The sequence below is a fragment of the Henckelia pumila genome, chromosome 4 (assembly GCF_033568475.1).
Source record: "Henckelia pumila isolate YLH828 chromosome 4, ASM3356847v2, whole genome shotgun sequence".
NCBI classification, from domain to species: domain Eukaryota; kingdom Viridiplantae; phylum Streptophyta; class Magnoliopsida; order Lamiales; family Gesneriaceae; genus Henckelia; species Henckelia pumila.
This window is the reverse complement of record NC_133123.1, coordinates 36,743,038-36,769,682: the sequence shown is the minus strand read 5'-3', so window position 1 is coordinate 36,769,682 and position 26,645 is coordinate 36,743,038. Positions and strand designations below refer to the sequence as shown.

Here is a 26,645-nt window from a genome sequence, read left to right as displayed (position 1 = left end):
TTATGACGGCTGGATTAAACTATTAATTATTCAAATTGAAATTGATTGAGATTATTTAATCCGTGTTAGATAAATTTTAATTTTTTTAATAAAGATAAATTTTAATTTACAATTAGCAAATTGAAATATTTTTGTTCTGCGGTCTTCCTAATTTCACCACCTCGTTTTTATTATTTAATATTGTCATTATTTTATTATATAATATAATTAAATTTTAATTATGGTTGGCAAATTGAAATAAGGTTATTTAGCTCCCGTTTGGACATGTACTTTAAAAACATTTTTGATGTTTTTTAAAAGGAGTTATTTGTACCAAACACCCCTATGAAATATTGAAAATGCACACTTGTACCCTATGAAATTTTAATAGGCATCTTCAACTCTGATCTTTTATAAAATTAGTACACGTGCCCCTTCATATGAAAGATTATTGCGCACGCGCCCCTCATGCAACTGAACTAACATTTTGATTTTTTTTTGCACCAAAATACCCCTGTGAAATATTAAAATCACATATTTGACCCCTTGAGAGTATAATTTTTAATCTATTTTACCCATAAAATCCAATTATAAAATATTTATTAAACATTTACATTTTATGATTTTTTATTTTTATTTAAATTTATTATTAATAATTAATTTGTTTCTAAAAAATATTATTACTTTATCTTGATATCATTATTTTATTAAATCACTTCGTCTTTCCAATTTTTCCATTTAAAATGCATTTATAAACAAGGATTTAAAACTTAAAAGTACCAAAATATTGAACCAAAATGATAAGTTCATGCATATTACTTTTTCAATTTAAGACTATATATATTTAATCAAAATATAAATTTTTCGAGAATATTTATTGCACAATTTGCAATAAAAAATAAAAAAGAATAAAGTGGTTATATAATGAAAAAAATTACTTTTAAAATATATTTTTCGTATACCTAATACTAAGATAAAATATTAATATTTTTCATAGTTATTTAATTAAAAATATTATTTTATTTAATTAAATATAGAATTAATAGAAAATGTTATCATCATATAACTATTTTATTTTTTTAGTATTTATTATAAATTGTGCAATACATCTTTTCAAAAATTTAGATTTTGGTTCAATATTATATAGTCGTAAATCAAAAAATTAATATTCTTGAACTTATCATTTTAATTAGTTCAATATTTTGTTACTTTACGTATTTAAATTATTGTTTATGGATACATATTTAATGAAAAAGTTGAAAGCACGAAGTGAGTTTAATAAAATAATGATATCAAGATAAAGTAAAAAAAATTTAAAAACAAAAAAAATTAATAATAATAAATTTGAAGTAAAAATAAAAAATTCATAAAATGTAAATGTTTGATAAATATTTTATAATTGGATCTTATGGGTTGAATAAATTTAAAAATTATACTCTCAATGGGTCAAATATGTAATTTTAATATTTCACATGGGTATTTGGTGCAAAAAAAATCAAAATGCTAGAGTCACATGAGGGGCGCGTGCGCAACAATCACTCATATGATGGGGCACGTGTGCTAATTTTATAAAAGGTCAAGGTTGAATATACCTATTAAAATTTACAGGGGAGAAGTGTGCATTTTCAATATTTCACAGGGGTGTTTTGTGCAAATAACTCTTTTTAAAAGTGATTTTGGTGTTTTATAAGTGAAAAAATTTAAAGTAGATATTTGGATAAAATTTTTATAAAATGTTTTTGAAAAATATTTTTGAAAAGTATAGTTTTTAAAGAACACTTGATAAGTATTTTTAAATGTTTTTATAATAGAATTATGGAATGCAAACATAAACATCGATCATTACTTTTGCCTAAAAAAAACACCATTACTTTTGAAATTTTTAAAAAAAAATTTATAAAATAGTTATCCAAACACATATTTATTCTTAAAATAACTTTTAATTCACTCTTGTTAATTGATATTTGGTTCATCTTCCATTAATTTGTTATTGTTTTGATGTTCCGAGTTTTTTTTAGGAGAATAAGTTGAAGTGGATTACATTTGACAAAAAATGACATGAGGTTAGGCTATAAATCGCATGTTGTACTTAAATTTTATTTCAAATTAAATTGTTTCCACGTGTATCACATCTTTCTTCTAAATATCTTTTCTTACAAGATAAGTATCTTCTTCTTAAATGAACATGTAATGATATAAGCGAATATATAGCATATTTTTGGATTCACTACTAATTCATACTAATGTAATGTGTCATCAGAATCCTCATTAATGAACAGGAGATTGCGAAAATTAATGGCTACATCGGAAGCAAGAATCATACATTTATTAATCAGCAAGCAGTTAAGACAATGAAATTAAGGAAGATTAGGAATCATTCGTATACGTACGATTTCATACTATTAATGGGGAATCACTGTTCCTTTTTAATTTCGAAAGAATACCAATAAATATTAATTAGTAGCATGATGTACATATGATCTCTTGATAATGATGCATCTTCTACATCGTGTTTCTTTAATTGTTTCTTTTTGAAGTTTGGCCCCGTAAAACTCGTCGTTACAGTAAGTGACATATTTCAAGTGACTGATCGCGCAAGCCAAAAACCAAATTTATTGATCTGTTTAAGTATATCCATGTTATTTCTCGTAGAATTCCATATTCAGTATTTTTGAAGAGTTATACATGTACAACAGCTGGTGCCAATGGATCCCCGCACACTAAGGTGCGTGAGATGATCAAAACTGTATATATATGTGTGTGTTATTTGTTTGTCTTTTTATCCTTTTGTGTTTGGAGTTAATTCAGTCGATGCATGCTACACCATGAGTATATGTTACCTCCTGCGCATTTTACACAGAATGTACATACGAACATCTGAAATCAAAACAAATTAAAAAATCACGAATGAACCTCACTTTGTTTGTTTTGAATTCAGGCGTTCGTGTGAACATCTTGTATAAAAAGTCACTCCTGATGTAGCGTGTAATAAGCCTTTTGTTAGTATACGAGTTGCCAGTGTTTTTACTGTTTCTTGATATATGCTTCCTCCATTATTTGTTAAAGGTGGTAAATTCATGCGCAATTAGGATCCAGAAACGTCTCTACTTTAAACAAAGAAATGAATCTTGCTGGAGGAGGACGTGGATCGGGTGATGAAGAAACATTTTTCAATCGGAAGGGCAACAAACAATACCATCGGCACTCTTTGCGACAAATTCAGCAACTCGAAGCGTATATTTGTGAACTTAATTAGAATTCATACGTATTAGTAGAAATGTTTTATTCTCAAGGGATATCAATATTTTCGTATTTTTGTTTAGTTTTCTGAACTTAAAATCTTCAGTCTAATCAGAGCTTTATGTATTTGTACTCACTGGCTATTTGAAAATGAGATTTTTTTTTTTTTGTCTTTGTTAAGATTCTTATAATGATTATGCTTTTTGTTCATGAGATGGGGTCATTTTTTCCGAAAAATGATGTGAAACACTTTGTTGATCAACTGCAGGCAAAGTTTATCAAAACAAGTGAACTTTTTTGAGTTTCGCAAATGAGAAAAGAGATCTTTCACATGTTATTTTATATTTGTTACCGTTGGATAGCACAAAAATTTAAGACATGCACTTTATTATATCCGAATTCTTGTTTCAACTGTACATTTTTTGCTTATTGAATTGAAAAATATATATTCAGCAAGTTTATGGGATTTCAAATATTTCTTTGATATTTTAAATACCTGATTTTTTTCTGCTTATCTTTCTTCGAAAAGGATTTCCTTATTATTCATTTTGATTCAGATTTTTCAAGGAATGTCCACACCCAGATGAGAACCAACGGCAGCAATTAAGCAGGAAACTAGGCCTTGATCTTAAGCAAGTAAAGTTCTGGTTTCAAAATAAAAGAACTCAAACTAAGGTGCTAATTAATTGATATTTACATAGTACAAACTTTTTTCGTAGAAGCTGTGTTTTGTTCAAGTTTGGTCACTCATGTTGTAGTGATTTAATTACTTTACCGGCAATATATTGCAGGCTCTGAATGAGAGAGCAGACAACGGTGTCATCCGATCTGAAAATGAAAGAATTCACTATGAAAATCTTGCAATGCGCGAGGCGTTGAAAAACGTCATTTGTTCATCTTGCAATGGTTCAGGTCTCGGGGAAGGAGAGAAAGAGTGTAGTTTACAGAGATTGAGGATGGAAAATGTATTATTGAAAGAAAAGGTGACTGTTGTTATTGTTTAAAAAAAAGTGTGCTAAAACAAACCTTGTTAGAAATGAGATTTGGACCTAACTCACCTCAAAAGCTAGCTCAAGAGGTGAGGGTTGTCTTGGATCTATATTAAGGGCTCCCAAGAATTATATCCTTCCGACGTGGGACAATATTTCAATAAACCTTTCGTGTTTAATATTAACTTGTGATTGAATTTCTTGATATTTTTCGGTGATCTTTTGCAGCATGGACGAATTATCGCCATCCTTTCCAATAATATGCGAAAATCGACTATGCCTCTGCATGGAGTGGATTCCTTCTCAAATATGCGAGTAAATAATTTTCTTGATATTGAGACGGGAGTCCCTGCTCCATTTGATCCTGAACAACTACCATGGAATTCGACGACTCCCATATCTCAGCATCGTTTGAATCAAATAAAGGAGATGGATGAAGCTGTCATTTTTGAGGCAGCTGTTAGTGCCATGGATGAACTTGTGGATCTTTTACGCATGAAAGAGCCTGTGTGGATCAAGTCCGCCCTGGATGGGAGATATATGCTACATCGCGATAGTTATGATAAACTTTTTCCAAAGGCGGTCCATTTAAAAACTTCAAATGCTCGGACTGAATCATCGAAAGATTCAGGAGAGGTGGCAATGGCTGCGTTGGACTTAATTGAAATGCTTCTTGATCCGGTATAAATTCCGAGACTCTCATTTTTCAGATGTTTTACTTATTAATATGACCATCTAACCACTTGTTTTAAGTGGAATTAAGTCTGTTATGCTAATTATATTTCAGAATAAAAGAGAGGACATTTTTCCAACTATTGTCACAAAATCAAGGTCCATCCACGGCATAATTGATATTGGAAAATTTGATGGTTCTTTAAGTTTGGTAAAGATTTAAAATTTACTTGAAGCGTGTTAATTTAAAAAAATATCTTTCAGTGCTGATGGAGGTTTGATGTGTGACTGTCCGTGTTTATACAGATATATGAAAAAATCCACATCTTGTCTCCTCTTGTGGCTCCTCGAGAGTTTTTTCTCATTCGCTATTGCCGGCAGCTTAACTCAAATACTTGGGTGATGGTAGATGTTTCCTATGATTTCATCAAAGAGCTCCAAGAAGTAGCTCCCACTCGCTCTTGGAAACTTCCCTCAGGATGTATGGTCGAAGATATGTCAAATGGAAAATCTATTGTTAGTTATGTGGAGACCTTTTCATTTTATGTCAACTATTACAAAATGATTGTATTTCGTTTGATTTTGGTCCTATTTTCTCAAATTTTTACTTATAACGAATAAAAGTAACCATTTCGAGTTCTACTTCATGCATACCTTTTATTGTAGCAGAGCCAAAATAGGACTGTCAATAAATATTATGGCAATATACCTACTTCTTGTTATGGCATGCTATTTTTCTTGTAGATTACATGGATTGAGCATGTTGAAGTGGATGACAAATCATCGACGAATCGTCTGTATAGAGATCTAGTTTTGGGTTGTCAAGCTTATGGAGCTAAAAGGTGGATCGTTACTCTTCAGAGGATGTGCGAGAGATTCGCACTCTCAATGGGGCTAACTATGGCGTCTAAGCATGAACTTGAAGGAGGTATTAATATATCACTCTATTGTCACAATGTGATGGTTTTGATACTCCTACTCGAGCAATAAATGTTGGTAATTTTCTTTCTTCGTTCAGTTATCCAATCGACTGAATGTCGGAGGAACTTAATGAAGCTTTCTCACAGAATGGTAAAAAATTTCTGTGAGATGTTAAGTATGTCGGAAGAACTAGATTTCCCCCACTGGTCAGCAATGAATAACAGTGGAGTTCGGATCTCGCTCCGTAAAAGCAATGGGCAAGGACAACCTTATGGCTTGATTGTTTGCGCAGCTACCTGTCTTTGGCTTCCCCTGTCTTATGAGAATCTCTTCAACTTCTTCAAAGATGAGAAAAAAAGAGCTCTGGTAAGTTTTATTTGCTTTTCATTAAACTAAGTTTTCAATAGATAGTAAGTTTCATTTGCTTTTCACATGCTTAAAAAATGCATTTTTTTTTTTATACAGTGGGACATCTTATCAAATGGAAATTCTGTGAATGAAATCGCCCACATCTCGACTGGGACTCATCCTGGAAATTGCATTTCTATCATCCAGGTAAAGTATTCTTGGTTAAGGTTCTATATTTTTTTCGGGTCCAAGTGTTGTGCATCTGAAGACATTTTCAAGAATTTTTTAGTTCAACATCTAACATAAATCTTTTTCTGACTTATGTTTGATATGTATGACTTTAATTTGTTGCATAACTGAGTATATGAACTGTTAATGTCGTCGGCCGGCCATAATATATAAATATTCCTATCTTCTAATACAATGCAACTTTACCTTTTTATTTCACACTTTTAAATATGTAATAGATATATCTTCTGTTGTTTAGTCCAACGCGCATGAGCCATATTGATTGAGGATCATGATCGGTCCTCCTCGTGTCGTGCTGAAAATATTTTGTTCCACATAAACATGAATGCATAATTTGTAATCTTCGACTCTCTCATATTGTCTCTCTGAAAACATTGAATCTGCACTCTGCTCACCAGCCTTCTGTACCTAAAGAGAACATGTTGATGCTTCAAGAGAGTTGCGTCGATCCACTAGGGGCCATGATGATCTATGCCCCAATAGAGTTGCAAGCGATCAATTCTGCTGTGATTGGTGAGGACACAAAGAAGATCCCAATACTTCCATCAGGCTACCTGATTTCCACCGATGGTCGTTCGGACAAGGGAATTGGAGCTTCAACTAGTTCAGGTACATGCAACTCCAGTGGTTCTCTATTAACTATTGCTTTTCAAATATTAGTGTGCTGCAGCACCATACCAAAGCAGCCAAGCATGGAGTCGATAGCCACCGTGCATGCTCTCTTAAGCTCAACCATCCAAAAAATCAGATTGGCTCTTAACTGTGCGGAAGTAGATTGATATATACTTCATTGCAATATATATATGTACGTATCTACCCACAAGGGCATTAATTGAGTGCAATTAATGCAAGAATTTTGTTAAGTTGAGCTTATCAGATGATGAACATTAAAATTATCTTGACCCGACTACATTTATATCAACATATGAAAAAACTAAAATCTTATTTCAAATACCAAAATCCTAAACTTTATTCCACACACAAGGGCATTGTGTGCAATGCAAGAATAGAAAAATCTGTAGAACCTTATGGACTTCATCAACATATACGTATACAGATACATCTTGTTTCCAAGATGAAAATTCTAAAATTTATCTTATAATGTACTTCGTAATAACTAACCATTATATATGTTCCATGCAAAATCAAAATATATAATGGTGACATTTACATTGCCTGTTAAAAAAGCACAGCATCAAACTATAACAAAAACACACACATTTGGAATTCTTGAAACTGGCTTCTCACCAGGCTTAGAAAAAACATGGGTAAAAATTTACACCGAAGAGTCACTATATCCCATATGGTTCTCCCTCTGGCTGTGTTCTAGTTGGCTCCAGCCAGATCGAGTCATTGACGTCGTACCGGTCGAGCTTGAATTCAAATACGCCAGTGCAGCGGAAGGCCACACAAATGCCGGCCTAAAAGAAGGCACGAAAGGCACCGGAACTGTTTTCGACGTGATCATTTGAAGTATAGCCTCAGCTTTCGGCCTTTCACTAGCACTAGGATGCGAGCACGCCAGCCCTAATAGAAGCAGTCTCGTTGCTTCTTCAGCAACGTATTCGTCGCCCAACCTCGGATCCACGGCCTCTAGCAACTTCCCATCACGATGCATGAGCCAAACCCAATCCACCAAGTAATTGAAGCCACCAATATTGGCACCTGCAGGGCGTCCACACACTAGTTCGAGCAACACGGCCCCAAACGCGTACACGTCGGACTGTTGAGTAGCCTTTCCGGTGTGGAAACACTCGGGGGCGATGTATCCCATCGTGCCTAAAACCCCCTCAGCCTCGGCGTATGAAGTCTTCTCATTTTCTAGAGCCCTTGCTAGACCGAAATCGCCTAGACGAGCATTGAAGCTCGAGTCCAGCATGATGTTGCTGGCTTTGAGGTCCCGATGAACGACCTTTTGTTCGTATTCATTGTGAAGATAGTGTAGGGCGGAGGCAACGCCGGAAACGACGTTGTATCTGAGGTTCCACGGGAGAGGATCTACACTTGGAGGAGCAAAAAGGTGCTTGTCTAGGCTACCATTTGGCATGTATTCATATACAAGTAGTAGCTTTCCATTCTTGTGGCACCATCCTGTGCAAAAATAATATGTATATATATATATATGTGAGTCGCTCTGTCCTATATTCTTATGAAACTCAAACTTAACAGAAAATTTTTTTTTTGTTGCTTTTATTATAAGATTAGTTAATCCGCAATCGAGATATTTTGGTACGCATTATGAAATAGTTCAAAAAGATATCGGTACGAAAATTTCGTTGATTGATCGAATCTATGCACTTGCAATAATTTCTTATCCTAAAATAATCAAAGGAGAGTCCTTAAATAGCTCAATGACATATACACAAAAAGAAATCTAGGAATGGTACTGGATAATGAAAGGCCAAGATTCAGACTTCCACTTGCCAATTTTGATACATATAGAAGTCTGGATCTTGGCCTATCATTATCCACCATTCCTATTATAGACACGTATGCTTTAAATCTAATCTATGCCTTTTGAACTAAAAAAGAATATATAAAATTAAAAAAATTATTGATTTCAGCCACCAGCTGCTTAGCTTGTCGAGTTTTAGAAAAGTCGGTCAAACTCGAACGAACGAAACGGGCCAACCAAAACAACCGGGTCGGGTTTTATAAAACTCGTTGTAAACATGCTAGGTTAGAAAAATCAATAGTCAAAAGTCAAAAATATCGGTCAAACACTTGTGGGTAAGGAAGTTTCTTGAGGTTTTCTATTAGCACATGCATGAATAAATTATAAATCGAACCACCCACCTAGCTAATTGTAAAATAAGTGTGTGGACCTAATTAATCAGTGGTTTGGTCTATGTGACAAGAAATGTTATCTCAAAGGGTTGACAAATTAAACAATTAAAAAAGTCTTATAAATCTGCTGATAAGGTGGCAATGAATTTATCTAAATAAAGATAAAGTCAATAACTTTTTCGATTCATGGATTAAAAAAAAAGATTTATTTTTAAAAAATATAAAAATATTAAAACATATATATGTATGTGAGTAACATTCCTGTGAGACGGGTCAATCATATTCATATTTATAATAATAAATAATATTTTTGGCATAAAATGTAATACTTTTTAATATATAACTCATATAAGAGACTCGTCTCAAAAAAAATGACCATAAATTGGAGTTTTTGTCTATTTATTTTCAAGATTTTGAAGCCAAAATCATCTACAATGTACAAACGACAAAAGAATGAAAACTTACCAAGCAGCTTGACAAGATTCTTGTGTCGCAGGCGATTAATAATAGTAAGCTCAGCCAAGAAATCATCCTGCCCCTTAATACTCTCCCTGGAAAACCATTTCACTGCAATTTCCAAGTTGTCATTAACCAGAAACCCCCTGTAAACCACCCCATATCCTCCCTGTCCCAGCTTGTTCTTGCCGTCGAAATTCCCCGTCGCCTTCTTCAAATCCCTGAATCCAAATTCCCGCGGCGTTCCGGGCAGAGTTTTCAACGCCCCGACCAGGTTCGGGTTCGAAAGCTGAATCCTCCTACGCCGTATGTAGCATCCTAACCCGAAAGCTCCTATCATCAACACCACAACAACTGGTATTCCCACTCCAAGAACGATCTTCAGCCACGGACCATCGTTTTCAGGGAAGTAATGGACCGTTAGATTCCATCTCAGAACACAGTTCAGTTGAATGTATTCCCCCGTGGAAGCGGAGAACCCGAAATACGAATACTGTCTCACGTGATCTCTCAGGTTTAGATTGTACGACAGGATCGGGGAAACGGGCTTGGGCGGAGTCGGGCCCGTTTTGTTTTCTTGTTCCGTAATGTACACTTGCATGAACTTTCCAACGCCGTCGTAATCGACCCAAACGTTGTAAAACTTGGCTCCCATCGGAGCTAGCGTGATGTTATGTGGTGTCAAAGATGTATTCACCACGGATTTCACGCTGTTTATGTTGATCCCGACGTGATTATCATCGACATCGAAATCTTGCTTAAAAGTGTCGAATTCAACGGCGAGAATATTGTTACCCGGATTCCCGTCCGTGGACGAATTCGTGAGACCAAGAAACTCTCCGGAGCTGTGTCCCGGAAGATTCAGGTCCGGAGCGATCACGAACGCGAGCCCTTCGCCTGGAGTCTCGTTTTTCGGGCGGTAAATATTGATCAAGAAAGAAGAGTTGAAAGACCCGACGACAGTACTACTTACATTGTTGATATCCCCTGCATCCGGCCAGAGCTTGAAAGGCTGTTTGAAGAACACGCGTCCCGATTGGTGAGTTAGATTCATGTCACCAGAAGCTGAATCGAGTGTCACCTGAAGAGCTCCGTTGCTAATAGTTGCGGGCTTTTCGACCTCGAAAATGCCGTAGTATGATTCGTCGAAAGGGTCGCCGTATTGCTTGCTGAAGGTTTCGAGTTTTGTATTATCCGCTTCGACCACCGTGGAAATCAAAGAGAGAAATATGGCTACGGCGGCGATGATTGTGGCCGGGATCGCCATTTGATGTGAATCAAGTGGACCGATTTTTTTGTTTTTATTTTTTTAATATTCATCTTCTTCTTGCGATGAGTTGTGCATATATATTAATAAGCATGGTCAAGAATTTCTTGTGTGCGAAGTGCTTGGAAGTTGCCTGGAATTTCTTTGACTTTGTATTTCTATCTCGGCCACGGTGGCGTGGATTGAAATTTGAATTTATTATTATTATTATTATTTTATATTTTGACCATCATGTACTACATTTTTATATTATAAAACAAAGGACAATATAATAACTGGTTTTGGTATATTACTGTTAGTCAAAACTGAGAAAATCGAATCACAAAAATTAATTTTATGTAATTCCAATAATCTCATAAAAATAGGATCATGATCGTTTTCTGTATTTAACAAGAATTAATTAATTCAACATACAAAGGAATTGAGATTACCCTTGAAGCGTGCTTTACGTTATCTTGTCTGCAACAGATCTGCAACTCAACACTTCAAACCTTCAAGCCTTCTCCGGTGTTCTCTTAAAATCAAACGTTGGAAAATTGTACGTGCTGCTAGACTACGTTATATCAAGTAGTCTAGAAAGATAAGATAATTTCAAGAATGAAATTATCTCTTTTTCATAAATTAAAAGATTATCAAGCGTATCAAATCTTATCGTATCGGTAAATTTTTAATTCAAACTTTTCATAGATAAAGATACTATAATCATATTAATTTATTCCTACGAATTCCATAAATTATAACTCATATAATTTATTTGAGTTTATATTTGAGCGACCTGATCGGACCCAATTAAATTAAGCTCCAATAAATTAATTTGATCTAATCAACTCATGATTAATCAAATAATTTATTAATCTTTTTCTACTCCACTAAAAGAACAAGATTGCACTCTTAATTTAATTGAAATTACTGAAGCATAAAATCAATAATTACATCCTCAGATTGATCGACCCAACATATCACCCCCGTCGATCAACTAAAACATCTAAAATAGGATACCATGACCATGTTGCCTATATTAGATATTCATAATCACTCACCCTCATCTTCTATTTGACAGTCACATGTGATCGCATCACATAATTAATTCAACAAATAATATTGAATTACTGAGCTCAGATTTTACTGTCTTTTAGAAGAACTCGTGAGTTCATGATCATGTAGGTGACGGATTCCATCTTGCGAATATATGTTCTTTGTTATTTCATTTTGATTCTCAAAACATCGATATATTGACCAATGGTCTGATCTCGCTCATTGATGTCTCAAAGAACTTCAAGTTAGTAATCAAAGTTCATTACCCGCTCAGGATTAAGGTGCTATGTACGATAACCTAGTGGATTTGAATTAGTATGGTCAATTCAAATTCAATTTTCACGTGGTCCAGTCCAATACATCAAAATGTATCTCCAATTTTATTACCTAGTCAAAGATAGACTTCAATAAAATTGAAACGATCTTGTCAAAATAATTTGTCCCTATTTATTTTCCGATCATGGACATTAAAAATATGAATTGAATTATAAATTGAATCTTTCTGTATTTAACAACATAAACACTTAATTTATAATAATACAACAATTCAATGGACATATGCATTGCTCAAAATAATTTATTTAAGAATAAATAAATAAAACATTATTAGAATTTCAAAATGTCATAATACATGAGAAATTACTCGATGGACAAATACTGGTAAATGAGACATGTCCAACACACCCATATTTCGAATATGTTCCTCAAAAGCTCTAGCAGGTAAGCTTTTAGTAAACGGATCAGCAAGATTTTCAGCAGATGCTATCTTGCACACTGTCACATCCCCTCGTTGAACGATATCTCTCACTGGGTGATACTTTCGTTCAATGTGTTTTCCACGTTGATGGTTTCTGGGTTCTTTTGCAATTGCCACTGCACCACTGTTATCACAGTATAAAGTAATGACATTTGATGCAAAAGAAACAACCTCGAGGCTGAGCAAAAACTTTTTCAGCCAAACGACTTCTTTTGCTGCTTCACAAGCCGCCACATACTCCGCTTTCATAGTGGAATCAGCAATGCAAAATTTCTTGATACTCCTCCAAATAACGGCACCACCTCCCAATGTGAACACAGATCCTGATGTAGACTTACGAGAGTCTCTGTCAGCTTGAAAATCAAAATCAGTATATCACACAGGATCCAAGTCAGAAGCTGTATAAACAAGCATATTCCCTCTAGTTCGACGAAGATACTTGAGAATATGCTTTACAGCAGTCCAATGCTCTGGTCATGGGTTTGACTGATATCTACTAACAATCCCAACAACATAACAAATATCTGGTCGAGTGCATAACATAGCATACATAAGACTTCCTACAGCCAAAGCATATGGAACTATTTTCATGTATTCTATTTCACTTTGAGTCTTAGGATTGTGGTCCTTGGACAAGTGAATTCCATGTCTAAAATGGGTTTGACCTTTCTTGGAATTTTTCATTGCATATCTCACCAATATTTTATCAATGTATGAAGCTTGAGATAAGGCAATCCGCTTGTTCTTCCTATCCCGAAGGATCTGGATACCTAGAACAAAATTTGCTTCTCCCAAGTCCTTCATATCAAAATGTTGAGCCAACCATCTCTTAGCAGATGTCATCACCCCCACATTATTTCCAATCAGTAGGATGTCATCCACATATAACACGAGAAAAATCACTTTGTCATATAAAACTTTCTTATAGACACAAGGCTCATCAAGATTTTGATCGAAACCATAATCCTTCACAGTTTGATCAAATCTGATGTTCCAAGATCTAGACGCTTTCTTAAGTCCATAAATAGACCTTTTAAGTTTGCATACTTTATGCTCTTGACCGTTTTGGATAAAACCATCTGGTTGCATCATATAAATGCTTTCGTCAAGATTTCCATTTAGAAATGCTGTCTTGACGTCCATTTGCCACACCTCATAATCAAAATGAGATGCAATGGATAAGAGAATCCGAATAGACTTTACCATAGCCACAGGTGAGAAGGTTTCATCATAATCGATTCCTTCTCGTTGGCTAAAACCTTTAGCTACTAATCTAGCCTTAAAGGTTTCTACTTTTCCATCTATTCCTCTCTTTCTCTTGTAGACCCACTTACACCCAATAGGTTTTACCCCTTCAGGCATATCTATAAGATCCCAGACATAGTTAGTGTACATGGATCGCATTTCTGAGTCCATAGCACTCCTCCATTGGTCAGCGTCTATATCCTCCATAGCTTCTTTGTACGTAATGGGATCCTCCTCTTGTTCTATAGAGACTGCCTCTAAAGACTCTCCATAGAGCAAGTATCTAGAAGGTGGTCGGATGACCCTCTCACTACATCTAAGTCGTGGAGGTTCTTGGTTGATTGGATTTGATTGTTGGTTCCTTGAGTTTCCTTCTTCACCATGTGCCTCATTCTCCATGTCGGTACGGTGAGGTGAATTAACATTAGGAACATTATCTTCCACCATATCAGTTGTTCTAAAAACAGTGATTAATGGTGGTATAGATGTGAAATCAAACTGAGTAGGTTCAGTGCGGATCTCTGGATTAGAAGATGTTTCAATAATCTCTTCCAAAAGAACCTTACTCTTTGATTCACGATCTTCTATGTATCTGTCCTCTAAGAAGGTTGCATTTTTACTCACAAATACCTTCTTATCCTGAGAACTATAGAAGTAGTATCCTCTCGTTCCCTTAGGATATCCAACAAACACACATGCTTCTGATCTAGATTCCATTTTATCCATCTTTCTCTTAAGCACATACGCAGGACACCCCCATATCCGAATATGTCTTAGATTAGGTATACGCCCATTCCACAATTCTAGGGGTGTCTTAGAGACAGACTTAGAAGGAAACATGTTCAATATGTATATTGCAGTTTGAATGGCATATCCCCAAAAGGATGTACTGAGCGTAGAGAAACCTAACATGGATCTAACCATGTCCAACAAAGTCTTATTTCTCCTTTTCGAGACACCATTTTGTTGAGGAGTATATGGTGCGCTCAATTGGGATAAAATCCCATTATCTGATAAGTATGCTCTAAAGTCATTGGATAGATACTCACCACCTCGATCTGATCGAAGTGTTTTTATGCTCTTACCTAATTGTTTTTCCACTTCATTTCTGAATTCTTTGAACTTTTCAAAAGCTTCAGATTTGTGGGACATTAGGTAAACATAACCGTATCTAGAGTAGTCATCAGTGAAGGTGATGAAGTACTGAAATCCGCCTCTAGCTTGAACACTAATTGGTCCATATACATCAGTGTGCACTAATTCCAAAACTTCATTAGCTCTATGTCCTTTAGATTTAAAAGACATCTTAGTCATTTTACCCTCCAAACAAGATTTGCATACAGGCAAGGATTCCACCTTTAAATCACTTAAAGAACCATCATTTACCAACTTTTGAATCCTATTAAGGTTGATATGACCAAGCCTCAAATGCCACAAATAAGTTTCATTAGTGGGAGATAATTTTATTCGTTTGATGGATTGAGTGTGATACTGTAGTAACCCAGAACCCATTTTAAGATAATAATATGTTAAACATGATTAAGGGTTAGTAATTAACCAATTTTGAGGCTTAATTGGACTTCAGAATTACCAGATGGATCGCTACATCTAAAGGTAGTAGCCAAGTTCCACTTTACATGTTGTGATATGACATATAATTTTAAAAGTGGCAAAACATGATTAAAGAGTCCTTATTTGGTGAAAATAAGTGGAAAATCAGCTCCGGAACGTCCGAAAATGGTAGGAAGTGTCCCGGGGGTCTCGGACAGTTCGGAGGCACCGAAATGAGTTCGGACCATCCGAACCTGGGTTCGAAGGATCCGAACCCAGCTCTTAGGAGGCTCCGAACTCCCCCAGACAGCAATGCTAAATGACTAATCCGCGATTTTAGACAAGTGTCGTACATGCAGGTTCGGAGGGTCCGAACCCAGTTCGGAGGCTTCGAACCCAGTTCGAAGGCTTCGAACCCAGTTCGAAGGCTCCAAACTCCGACGAATTTTTGGCTATAAATAGGGCTTTTCGGAGTCATAATTTGAAATACGAATTCCCGAGGTTTCTTATTTAGTTATATAGTGTGATTTATACACTTGAGGGCCCTATCGGTAATAGTGAGATTCTGGAATAACAAAGAAGTTGTTATAGTCATCCAGAGTCAGCAACATCAAAGGGCTTACTACGGACGAAGGTATGGTCCGGGAATCTATTTAAGTTTTGGGAGTACTTATTAGCTTAGTTAATGCTTATAGAACTTGTGTAGTGATACAGTGAACTTTTGAATATAGGCTTGGAACCTAGGATCCCACTAGACTTGAACTAGCTTAGAGGTGCGTACACATTGACTGAGATTGCCAGCGAGTATACATGTCTATATGTTGCATTTATTTGGCATTATTATATGGCATGATATATGATTTACCACTTTCTATATTCATATGTCATGTGCATATACATGTTGAGCCTATACCTTGTTATATCTGACTATAGAGCCGCTCAGCTCTATACTCGATAGTCTGTCACTGAGAGTACCACGACGGCGGGGGCATTTATGTCTGTCTACTCTGGTGTACTAGACGAGTGTGGTTGCACCCAGAGGTTGATCCGTGCGGTGGCAGCACTTATGTGGCGCCGGTACTGAGCATGACTTTTCAGATGACCCTTTACCAGTCATCATGTTGCATGCATCATATTTATACGTGTACTCATGTTTATGTACTGGGCGTTAGCGCTCACATCCTAGTTGTTATCTTGGACACCCTATTCCATGGGGTAGGTCGCAGGATGGACGGAGCTGGTGGTTCAAGGCAGGATTAGGGAGCAGGCCTTGAGGAGTTAATTATATAACAGGATTCGATATAGCTGTATAATGTTTACTTTTAAGTATTTCGATATGGTTGTATCACTACTGATGAATAAGCTTGACACTTTTATACTAAGCTGATATGTAATTTATGGTTATGTTTCCGCACGTTTTACTCTGTTAAGTTATTTTGCTGTATTAAGTTTAATGCATGCTATTAGTTGCCAGTTAGTAGGTGATACCATGCAGGGTCACTACATTTTTGGTATCAGAGCATGCTTAGATTTGGGATTAGTACTTGGGATTTAGAATTAGTTTTGAGTAATTCTTGCGCATTTGGAACTTTAATGTGCAATTATTTTCAGGATATGGCTGACGAGAGTCACGGTAGTGTTGGCCAGGGAGGTGGTCATCATCATCGTCATCACCGCCATCATGATGATCAACATCGTCATCATGAGGGTAGACGTCGCTACTCTATCAATAAATTCATTCAAGTAGGACCGAAACCTTTGGTGGGAGGCGAGAATCCTGAACAAGCAAGAAGTTGGATGTCTAAACTCGAGAGTACTTTTCGTGCTTTCGATTGTACTGAGGATCAGAAATTGGAAGTTCTAGAATTTGTTCTAGAGGATCGAGCACGTTTTTGGTGGGATGCCAAAGCTGCTCAGGCACGTACTGAGAGAGGACAGGTGACTTGGGGAGATTTCTGTCAGCAGTTCCAGAAACTGTATTTTCCTCAAGCTGTTCGCCAAGCACGATCGATGGAGTTGTTTACTCTGAGGCAAGGATCAATGACTATTGATCAATATCAGCAACGATTTCTTGATCTGCTACCTTTCAGTCCTCATATTAATGAGAGTGATGCATCGAAGTATGATATCTTTCTACAAGGCCTGAACCAAGATATCTACTCACAGGTTGTTGTTTGTGATGACCCAGTATCTTATGAGACTTTGGTGGACCGTTGCCGTCTTGTGGAGACCAGCAACATGCGTGCACAGTTGTTGATGCTAGCACAGCTTAGTGGATCATTTGAGCCTAGAGCTCAATCTGTTGTGCAATCTGGACCTACGTCTTCTTCTACTCCTACTGAAAGAGTGGGTGCCCGGTTAGCCAACTTGTGGCTAAGGGTTTTTTGTGACTCTATGTATAAATAATCTTTGTTTAATATAATTTACATTCATTAATGGTATTATCTTTGTCTTTCTTCATATTGTTATATTGTGATATACTATTGTTGTTTTGTAAAGACCTTGAATATACTATAGTGTAAGTAAGATGAGATAGTGAATAAGGAGAGATCACTATTATGAAACACATCTTATAGTCACTGTATATTCTAAACAGTTCCTAGTCAATTGAGCCGTCCGCTAATAAGGATAAGGATCGCTCGAGATTGAGACTAGCATTTGTGATGCCAAGTACCATGTTTCATTGGTAATGGACATGGAGATGTTCAAAGCATGCAAATGGATATTCATATGATGAATGATCGAACTACCCTATTCGGACTTTCCAAGTGGTTATCACTTATCGAGTGGATAAAGTCCGCTGTTTTAGTTGTACACCATTAGTCCTTATTACTTGAAACATCATTGAGACTTTATATGCTAGTACTGTACTTTGACTCGTTTACCGACTCTATTGGGGTCATCAGGTGTCGGGATTGGGTACAGTTATGACATATATAGGAGTCGATGCTTTGTTATCAAAGATTCACCACATACTTGCGAGTGTGGATATCCTATGCGATCTGAGGAGATATTAGTGTGACGAATCTCTGGCCAGAGTACATGATGTGTTTTAGGTTAATGAGTTTTCCTAGTAACACATGCGATGTCACTATTTGATCTCCAAGATGTAATGCATAGTTATCGAATCTCGAACGACTCTCGATATACCAATGGTTGTTGATTTGATCGAGATATATGGATGAAGGTACCGTACTGTACGCTAACCAAAATCTACTGGTTCTTGCAGGCACTATCAATAATACCTAGGGAATCATGGGGCGATGTTGCTAGGCGCTCTTACCATGATTCGATGGGTAAGTCGGAAATTGTTGTTCCGAGTCACAAGGAGTTGTGAGCCCATGACTAGCTGTATTCTTGAACCATTGAGGGTTACACAAGTAATGGATTACTAAAACCCCGTAGAGATAGTTAAATTTAAAGAGTTAAATTTAATGAAAGATAAGTTGGACTTCTTAACTAAAGGAAGTGAGATTTCCTAAAATGACATAGGGATGGGCATTTTTGGAAATCACTGAATTCGGATTCAGAAAAATTATCTTGACTTTAAAAGATGCAGAAATGATTTCTGTGCACATTGGTAAAATCAGTTTATCAATCGGAGTCACGATGAATTTTATATTAATTTTTAAAACAACGGGCTTGGCTTGTTGGGCTTAAGTTATGGATTGTGGGCCCTAAGGAGTTAGAGTCCTAATGCAATTATAACTTAATCTAGTCTAGAAATTATCTATAAATATATGTACTGTGTTCGAAAATTACACAAGCTTTCAGTCTAGCAATTTTCGAAAATCAGTCTATATTATTCAAGAGGTTTTTCGAAAATTCCTCTGTCCCTTTTGAGAAAATTCGGACTGTGATTTTTGTGAAAAATTACAATTCGAATTAACAGATCAAATCTGTTTATTCTCTACGTAAAACTTCTGATTGATTTCTAGTGCAGTCAATTAGAGGGTTTCTATTTTTCGTTCGTGGACCTAATTCCGGTGATTGATCGTGACGCCATCGGTTCCCGAGATTTACAAGAAGAGCAGATTAAGTTCTGTTGGTGTCCATAATCTCGCTTCAAGATTTTAAGGTAAAATATTTAATTGTGATTATTTGTTTTACTTACACATATTTAATCGTAAAAGATTTGATACCCTTGATATGGAATCGTTCCATATAATAAAATAAAATTTTAAACTTCCGCTGCACCGGGTATCAATTCTTGATTGATCTGAACATGTTTTCCAACAGTGATATCAGAGACAGGTTGCTCAGATCAAACGATTAAATTAATCGATTGTACAAAATTTTTAAGCCTCAATTTTTGAAACAAAACGCAAATTTTAAAATTGAATTTTAATGGGCAATCGCTGCCCGGGGCAGCGAGTCCAGCAGCGCGATTTGATTGCTTCCCAGGGCAGCACTGGGCGCTGCCCAGGGCAGCGATCCCCTGCCCGGGCCCCCTTTTGGGGCTCGGGCTGTCCGGGATTGTCCTGGGCAGCCCGGAAAAATTAATATTTAATTTTTTATTTAAAATTTTAATATTTTGAAATTCTAGTTTTTGATCCGATCGAAAATTGTTTTTGATTGGTTCACGAGGCATCGGATCGAATTGTTCGAGTCCAAAAATTTTAAAATTAATTTTTGGATAAATTTAATTTTTTGGAAAATTTATAAATTTTATCCGTTAAATTAAATTTTATAAAATTAATTATTTTGGTACAATTGATGATAAGATATGATCTTATGGATGGATAAGATAAAATATGATTTTATCTTTTAAATTATGATGCCTTTGTATGTTTATCCAATTATTTAATTATTGAATTAATTATTGGATAAAGGATGATCGATTGCCATAACCAATGTTTTAGGTCTATGTTAGGTAATTTACATTTGTCTTATTGTTGTTGGATTTTATTAATGGGTTTGGTTTATAGCCCAATATGATTGTCATTTGTAATAAAAAGTGGGCCTGGTTTATGGCTCGTTCCCACCCCTAAAAATGTATCTCATATTTGTCATCGAAATTTATTGTAAAATTTATGAGACTTAGTGGGAGACAAAGATTTGAAGACAAGGTGGGCCCAGCAGACAATGGAGACCGAAGAAATGTAAATTGGAAGCTCAATGTAATAGGATTGCATTGCATACTTGCATATCACCTAGGATTTGACTTAGACTCGTGATTGGCAACCACGGGTCGATTAGTTAATGGGATCGATCATCCTTAAATAATATATGATATTATTGATGTATGCATGTTTAGACTAAATTGTATGAATCCCGCAAGCATACATAAATTGCATGATGAGACAAATTTTCAAAATTAAAACCTCTCATTTTAAATATGATTTAAAATTGATATCAAGATTAATAAAAAAGGAATTTAAATATTGTTTAAATGTTCCTACCTTCCATCAACGATCAATGTATGAGATGCTATCCGCGGATACGGTCCGGCTCATATTATTGGGGGGCCCGTTCGTCGGAAAGCTGTACATTGGATCGACACATGTTGTAAGTTGGGTGGAACTCCCATGGGATTGGCTCATATTATTGGGGGATCCACATGGCGACCGTCCATCACAACTTAATATTGATGGGTTATCTTGACATGTCACAATAAACGGCGTCATATTATTGGGCCCTTATTGTACATGAGGTAAATACATGGGGGTTACTTTGGAAGTAATTGGGCTCTACCTTTTGAAAATTATGGTTGGCTGATATTATTCGGGACTATGATTTGTCAATTGGACTCCATGTTCCCACTAAGGAATGGAGTTTCCCGTTTTCACTAGAGGGTAGTGAAATCGTTAAAATAGTGGGAGTGAAATTCATAAAATTAAATTTTGCCATATTTTATGTCTTAGTAAATTAATTAAACAATAACTGATTATTGTCTGTTTCTTTTCAGTATTTCATTACGATGAATTCGCGAAATCCACTATACTCAATTCTCGAACAAAACAAATTGACTGGCGCAAACTATACGGAATGGTTCCGTAAATTAAAAATTGTTCTAAACTCGGAGAAAATTTTCTACGTGTTAGAAAAGAATCCTCCAAAGGAAGCACCGGCTAATATAAGTCCGGAAGAATTGGCAAAACTTGATCAATGGTGGGACCATGATATCAAGGCTAAATGCTATATGCAAGCTTCAATGTCTGATGAGCTCCAGAGGCGATTTGAGGATGCCGTGAATGCTGCTGACATACACGTGCACCTCAAGGAACTTTTTGGAGCTCAGTCAAGATCGAAAAGGTATGCCACCGTTAAAGAGCTCATGACATGCCGCATGCGAGATGGGACTTCGGTTCGTGAGCATGGGGTACACATGATTGGGCTCATTGAAAAGTTGGTAACACTCGATTTGACATTGGAGCATGAGCTAAACGCGGACTTATTACTTTTTTCACTTCCTTCGTCGTTTGACGGTTTTGTGGTGAACTTCAATATGAACAAGATAGAGGCCACCCTTGAAGAGATGGTCAATATGATTGTGTCTTATGAGGCCACATTAAAGAAGGATAAACTGGTACTCTTGGTTGGCTTCTCTTCTTACTCCAAGAAGGGGCCAAGTGGAAAGGGTAAGAAACGTTCTGCCCCGCCCAAAAAGATTGTACCAAATAAGAAGGGAAAGGCCAAGGTTTCAAATGTGAATAAAGATGATAACGTTTGCCACTACTGCAAGAAACCCGGTCATTGAAAACGTAACTGCAAGAAATACCTCGAACAGTTGCGAACTGCAAAAGGTATGTTTTACATTGAAATAAATGTTTCGCTTAATACTTCTTCTTGGGTATTGGATACCGGACGTGGATCTCACATTTGCAATGATTTGCAGGTGATGACAAGAAGTCGTAAGCTAAGGATGTGTGAGACCCAGCTAAGACTCGGGAATGGTTCTAGAGTCGAAGCCAAAGCTATAGGATACATTTATTTAGTTTTGCAGAACAATTTTAAGTTATTTTTTAGAGATGTTTTATATGTTCCGGATTTGGTCAAAAACATTATATCTATTTCTATGCTTGATAGAGATGGTTTTTCTTGCAATTTTGTGAATGAGATTTGCAATATTTACAAGAATGAATGTTTGATTGGAAATGAACAACTTGAAAATGATCTATATAGCTTAAAATTAAAAGACGTTCCAATTAATTATGTTGATAAACCGGTAACAACAATTAAAAGGAAAAACGAAAGTCAAAACCCGGCAAACCTTTGGCATGCTAGACTAGGTCATATTTCCTCAAGGAGGATGAACAAGCTAGTGGGAGAGGGTGTAACGACCCACTGTATCAAGACGTGTCTTTTCAGCGTGCTTTTGTCCTCACTCACACGCACCCTGAAAAACTTCCCAGGAGGTCACCCATCCTATAATTGTCCCAAGTCAAGCACGCTTAACTTTGGAGTTCTTATGTGATGAGCTCTCGAAAAGAAGATGCACCTTCTTGATATGAATAGTACATATGAAATCTTTTAAGCCCTCCTCAACTATGTAGTCCCATACCTACACAGTCTCAGAATCCCCTCTCATTCCGGCATGGGATCGGTTCATTCATGTCTCCCTCCGCCTAGAAGCCTACCAGGAGCCGCTCATTGTCCGTGCAACCTCTTGGCACCGGCGATCACTCCCTGCTTCTTCAGCCCCGGGCGTCACATGCCCACCAGCTTCCGCTTGGTTCGTCCCCGAACCATACCGTACTAAGAGAGGTCGGCTCTGATACCATTTGTAACGACCCACTGTATCAAGACGGGTCTTTTCAGCGTGCTTTTGTCCTCACTCACACGCACCCTGAGAAACTTTTCAGGGGGTCACCCATCCTATAATTGCCCCAAGTCAAACACGCTTAACTTTGGAGTTCTTATGTGATGAGCTCCCGAAAAGAAGATGCACTTTCTTGATATGAATAGTACATATGAAATCTTTTAAGCCCTCCTCAACTATGTAGTCCCATACCTACACAGTCTCAGAATCCCCTCTCATTCCGGCACGGGATCGGTTCATTCATGTCTCCCTTCGCATAGAAGCCTACCAGGAGCTGCTCATTGTCCGTGCAACCTCTTGGCACCGGCGATCACTCCCTGCTTCTTCAGCCCCGGGCGTCATAGAGGGCATGTTTGATATGTCTGATATTAACTCTCTACCTACTTGTGAGTCCTGCCTAAAGGGAAAAATGACTAAATCTCCTTTCAAAGGAAAACCTGAGCGTAGTCAAAATCTGTTGGATTTGATCCATACAGATGTTTGCGGTCCATTTAGGATTGGTACTAAATGTGGCAACACCTACTTCATTACCTTTACTGATGATCATTCTAGGTATAGGTATTTATATTTAATGAAATATAAGTCTGAAGCATTTGAAAGGTTCAAAGAATTCAAGGCTGAAGTAGAAAACAAACTAGGTAAAAGTATTAAGGCACTTCGATCGGATCGAGGTGGAGAATACTTAAGTACCGAGTTTTTGGACTATCTAAAAGAGAATGGGATTATCTCTCAGTGGACTCCTCCTATGACACCTCAGCTGAATGGTGTTTCGGAGCGTTGCAATCAAACTTTGTTGGACATGGTTCGATCCATGATGAGCTTCACTGAGCTCCCACCTTCGTTTTGGGGCTACGCGCTTGAAACGGCGGTATTGTTGTTAAACAACGTCCACACTAAAGCAGTAGATAAAACACCATACGAGTTATGGAATGACAAAGCTCCTAAGTATTCGTACTTGAGGATTTGGGGATGTCCTGCTTACGTGAAACAGACAGTAGGAGATAAGTTGGATAGTCGATCCACCTTATGTTATTTTGTAGGGTATCCAAAGAATTCAATCGGATATTATTTCTATCATCCTGCTGAAACAAAAGTGTTTGTTTCAAGGAATGCCATCTTTTTGGAGAAGGAGTTCTTATTGGATAAGAAAGACACGATTATGGAACTCGAAGAAATTCGAGAAGAAACCGAGATACAAAATAGCGATCCTACACCTCAAGAATCATCACAAGACACGCCTATTACTAGGAGATCCGAGAGGACTTCTAGGCCTCCTATTAGATATGGTCTTCTTCTTGAAGAGGATCAAAGTGAACCCGACATTGGATGTGATCCAAGAAACTTCAAGGAAGCAATTTCTGATGCGGATTCGAATTTATGGCTTGAAGCTATGCAATCGGAAATAGACTCAATGCATTCTAACCAAGTTTGGTCTTTAGTAGATCCTCCCGATGGAATTGTTCCAATTGGGTGCAAATGGATCTACAAGAGAAAGCTTGGGCCTGATGGAAAGGTATTGACCTACAAGGCACGATTAGTGGCAAAAGGTTATACTCAAAGACAAGGAGTTGATTATGATGAAACCTTTTCACCAGTCGCAATGTTCAAGTCCATAAGAATCCTTATTGCCATAGCAGCATGGTATGACTATGAGATATGGCAAATGGATGTAAAGACTGCATTTCTTAATGGAAACATTAAGAAAGAGATCTATATGATGCAGCCTGAGGGATACACATCCATGGAAAGCGAGCATAAGGTATGCAAGCTTCAGAGATCAATCTATGGTCTCAAACAAGCATCAAGAAGTTGGAACCAGAAATTTGATGAAACGATAAAGAATTTTGGTTTTATCAAGAACCCGGAGGAACCATGCGTGTACAAAAAATTAGTTAAGAATGCGGTAACATTCTTAGTACTTTATGTTGATGACATCCTACTCATGGGGAATGATGTAGGGATGTTGCAGTCAACAAAGATATGGTTATCAGGTAGATTCTCGATGAAGGATTTAGGTGAGGCATCCTATATTCTAGGAATTCAGATCTATAGAGATAGATCTAAAAGAATGATAGGACTCACTCAATCAACCTACATCGACACCATATTGAAAAGGTTTTCAATGGATGGGTCCAAGAGAGGACATCTACCTATGTGTTATGGAGTTTCTCTATCCAAGTCCATGTGTCCCAAGACTGACAAAGAGATAGAGAAGATGACACACGTGCCATATGCGTCAGCCATAGGTAGTATCATGTATGGGATGATATCTACCAGACCGGATGTGGACTATGCTCTGAGCGTCACGAGCAGATACCAAGCCAATCCCGGTCAAATGCATTGAAAAGCCGTGAAGGATATTCTTAAGTACTTGCGAAGGACTAAGAATTTATTCATGGTTTATGGAGGGAGAGAATTGAAGTTGGAAGGCTATACCGACTCTAGCTTCCAATGTGACGTGGATGACTCGAAATCAACCTCTGGATTTGTATTCATGCTCAATGGCGGTGCTGTCTCTTGGAAGAGTTCCAAGCAGGACACCACAGCGGATTCCACCACTGAGACAGAATACATTGCAGCATCAGCTGCTGCTAAAGAGACGGTTTGGATAAGGAAATTCATCCAAGAGTTGGGTGTAATTCCTGAAGCTGTTGGTCCAGTCCCGGTGTACTGTGACAACACGGGTGCCGTTGCTCAGGCAAAGGAACCAAGGTCTCATTAGAAGTCCAAACACGTACTGAGGAAATACCACATCATCCGGGAGATCGTGGAAAGAGGAGACATCAGTGTCGAGAGAGTGACCTCTACAGACAAGATCGCTGATCCACTTACTAAGCCCTTGCCAGGACCATTGTTTGACAAACATCGCGAAGCAATGGGATTGTGTAGTGTGACTAGTTGGCTTTAGGGCAAGTGGGAGATTGAAAGAGTGGGTGCCCGGTTAGCCAACTTGTGGCTAAGGGTTTTTTGTGACTCTATGTATAAACAATCTTTGTTTAATATAATTTACATTCATTAATGGCATTATCTTTGTCTTTCTTCATATTGTTATATTGTGATATACTATTGTCGTTTTGATAAAGACCTTGAATATACTATAGTGTAAGTAATATGAGATAGTGAATAAGGAGAGATCACTATTATGAAACACATCTTATAGTCACTGTATATTCTAAATAGTTCCTAGTCAATTGAGCCGTCCGCTAATAAGGATAATGATCGCTCGAGATTGAGACTAGCATTTGTGATGCCAAGTACCATGTTTCATTGGTAATGGACATGAAGATGTTCAAAGCATGCAAATGGATATTCATATGATGAATGATCGAACTACCCTATTCGGACTTTCCAAGTGGTTATCACTTATCGAGTGTATAAAGTCCGCGG

At 36.9% G+C, this 26,645-nt stretch overlaps 2 protein-coding genes across 2 annotated transcripts; one reads left to right on the top strand and one right to left on the bottom strand.

Moving 5' to 3' along the window:
• Positions 1-3,078: 3,078 nt before the first annotated feature.
• Positions 3,079-7,177, top strand: LOC140867517 (homeobox-leucine zipper protein HDG11-like). Its single transcript, XM_073272595.1, has 10 exons — positions 3,079-3,213; positions 3,777-3,894; positions 4,011-4,208; positions 4,437-4,889; positions 4,996-5,091; positions 5,187-5,396; positions 5,625-5,808; positions 5,899-6,167; positions 6,267-6,356; positions 6,797-7,177. Exons 1-10 carry the CDS (start codon positions 3,101-3,103, stop codon positions 7,175-7,177), a joined length of 2,112 nt encoding a protein of 703 aa, XP_073128696.1. The 5' UTR covers positions 3,079-3,100.
• Positions 7,178-7,549: 372 nt separating this feature from the next.
• Positions 7,550-10,997, bottom strand: LOC140860602 (probable L-type lectin-domain containing receptor kinase S.5). Its single transcript, XM_073263604.1, has 2 exons — positions 9,651-10,997; positions 7,550-8,489 (listed from the first exon to the last, which is right to left on the bottom strand). The coding sequence occupies exons 1-2, from the start codon at positions 10,906-10,908 to the stop codon at positions 7,675-7,677; spliced, it is 2,073 nt and encodes a 690-aa protein (XP_073119705.1). The 5' UTR covers positions 10,909-10,997; the 3' UTR covers positions 7,550-7,674.
• Between the last annotated feature and the right edge of the window lie 15,648 nt (positions 10,998-26,645).

Excerpts from the sequence above, each read along its gene's own strand:
- LOC140867517 (XM_073272595.1), top strand. The coding sequence starts at position 3,101 with ATGAATCTTGCTGGAGGAGGACGTGGATCGGGTGATGAAGAAACATTT. Across the intron at positions 5,397-5,624 it reads TGTCAAATGGAAAATCTATT|ATTACATGGATTGAGCATGT; the intron begins GTTAGTTATGTG and ends TTTTTCTTGTAG. Across the intron at positions 6,168-6,266 it reads ATGAGAAAAAAAGAGCTCTG|TGGGACATCTTATCAAATGG; the intron begins GTAAGTTTTATT and ends TTTTTTATACAG.
- LOC140860602 (XM_073263604.1), bottom strand. The coding sequence starts at position 10,908 with ATGGCGATCCCGGCCACAATCATCGCCGCCGTAGCCATATTTCTCTCT. Across the intron at positions 8,490-9,650 it reads GAATCTTGTCAAGCTGCTTG|GATGGTGCCACAAGAATGGA; the intron begins GTAAGTTTTCAT and ends ATTTTTGCACAG.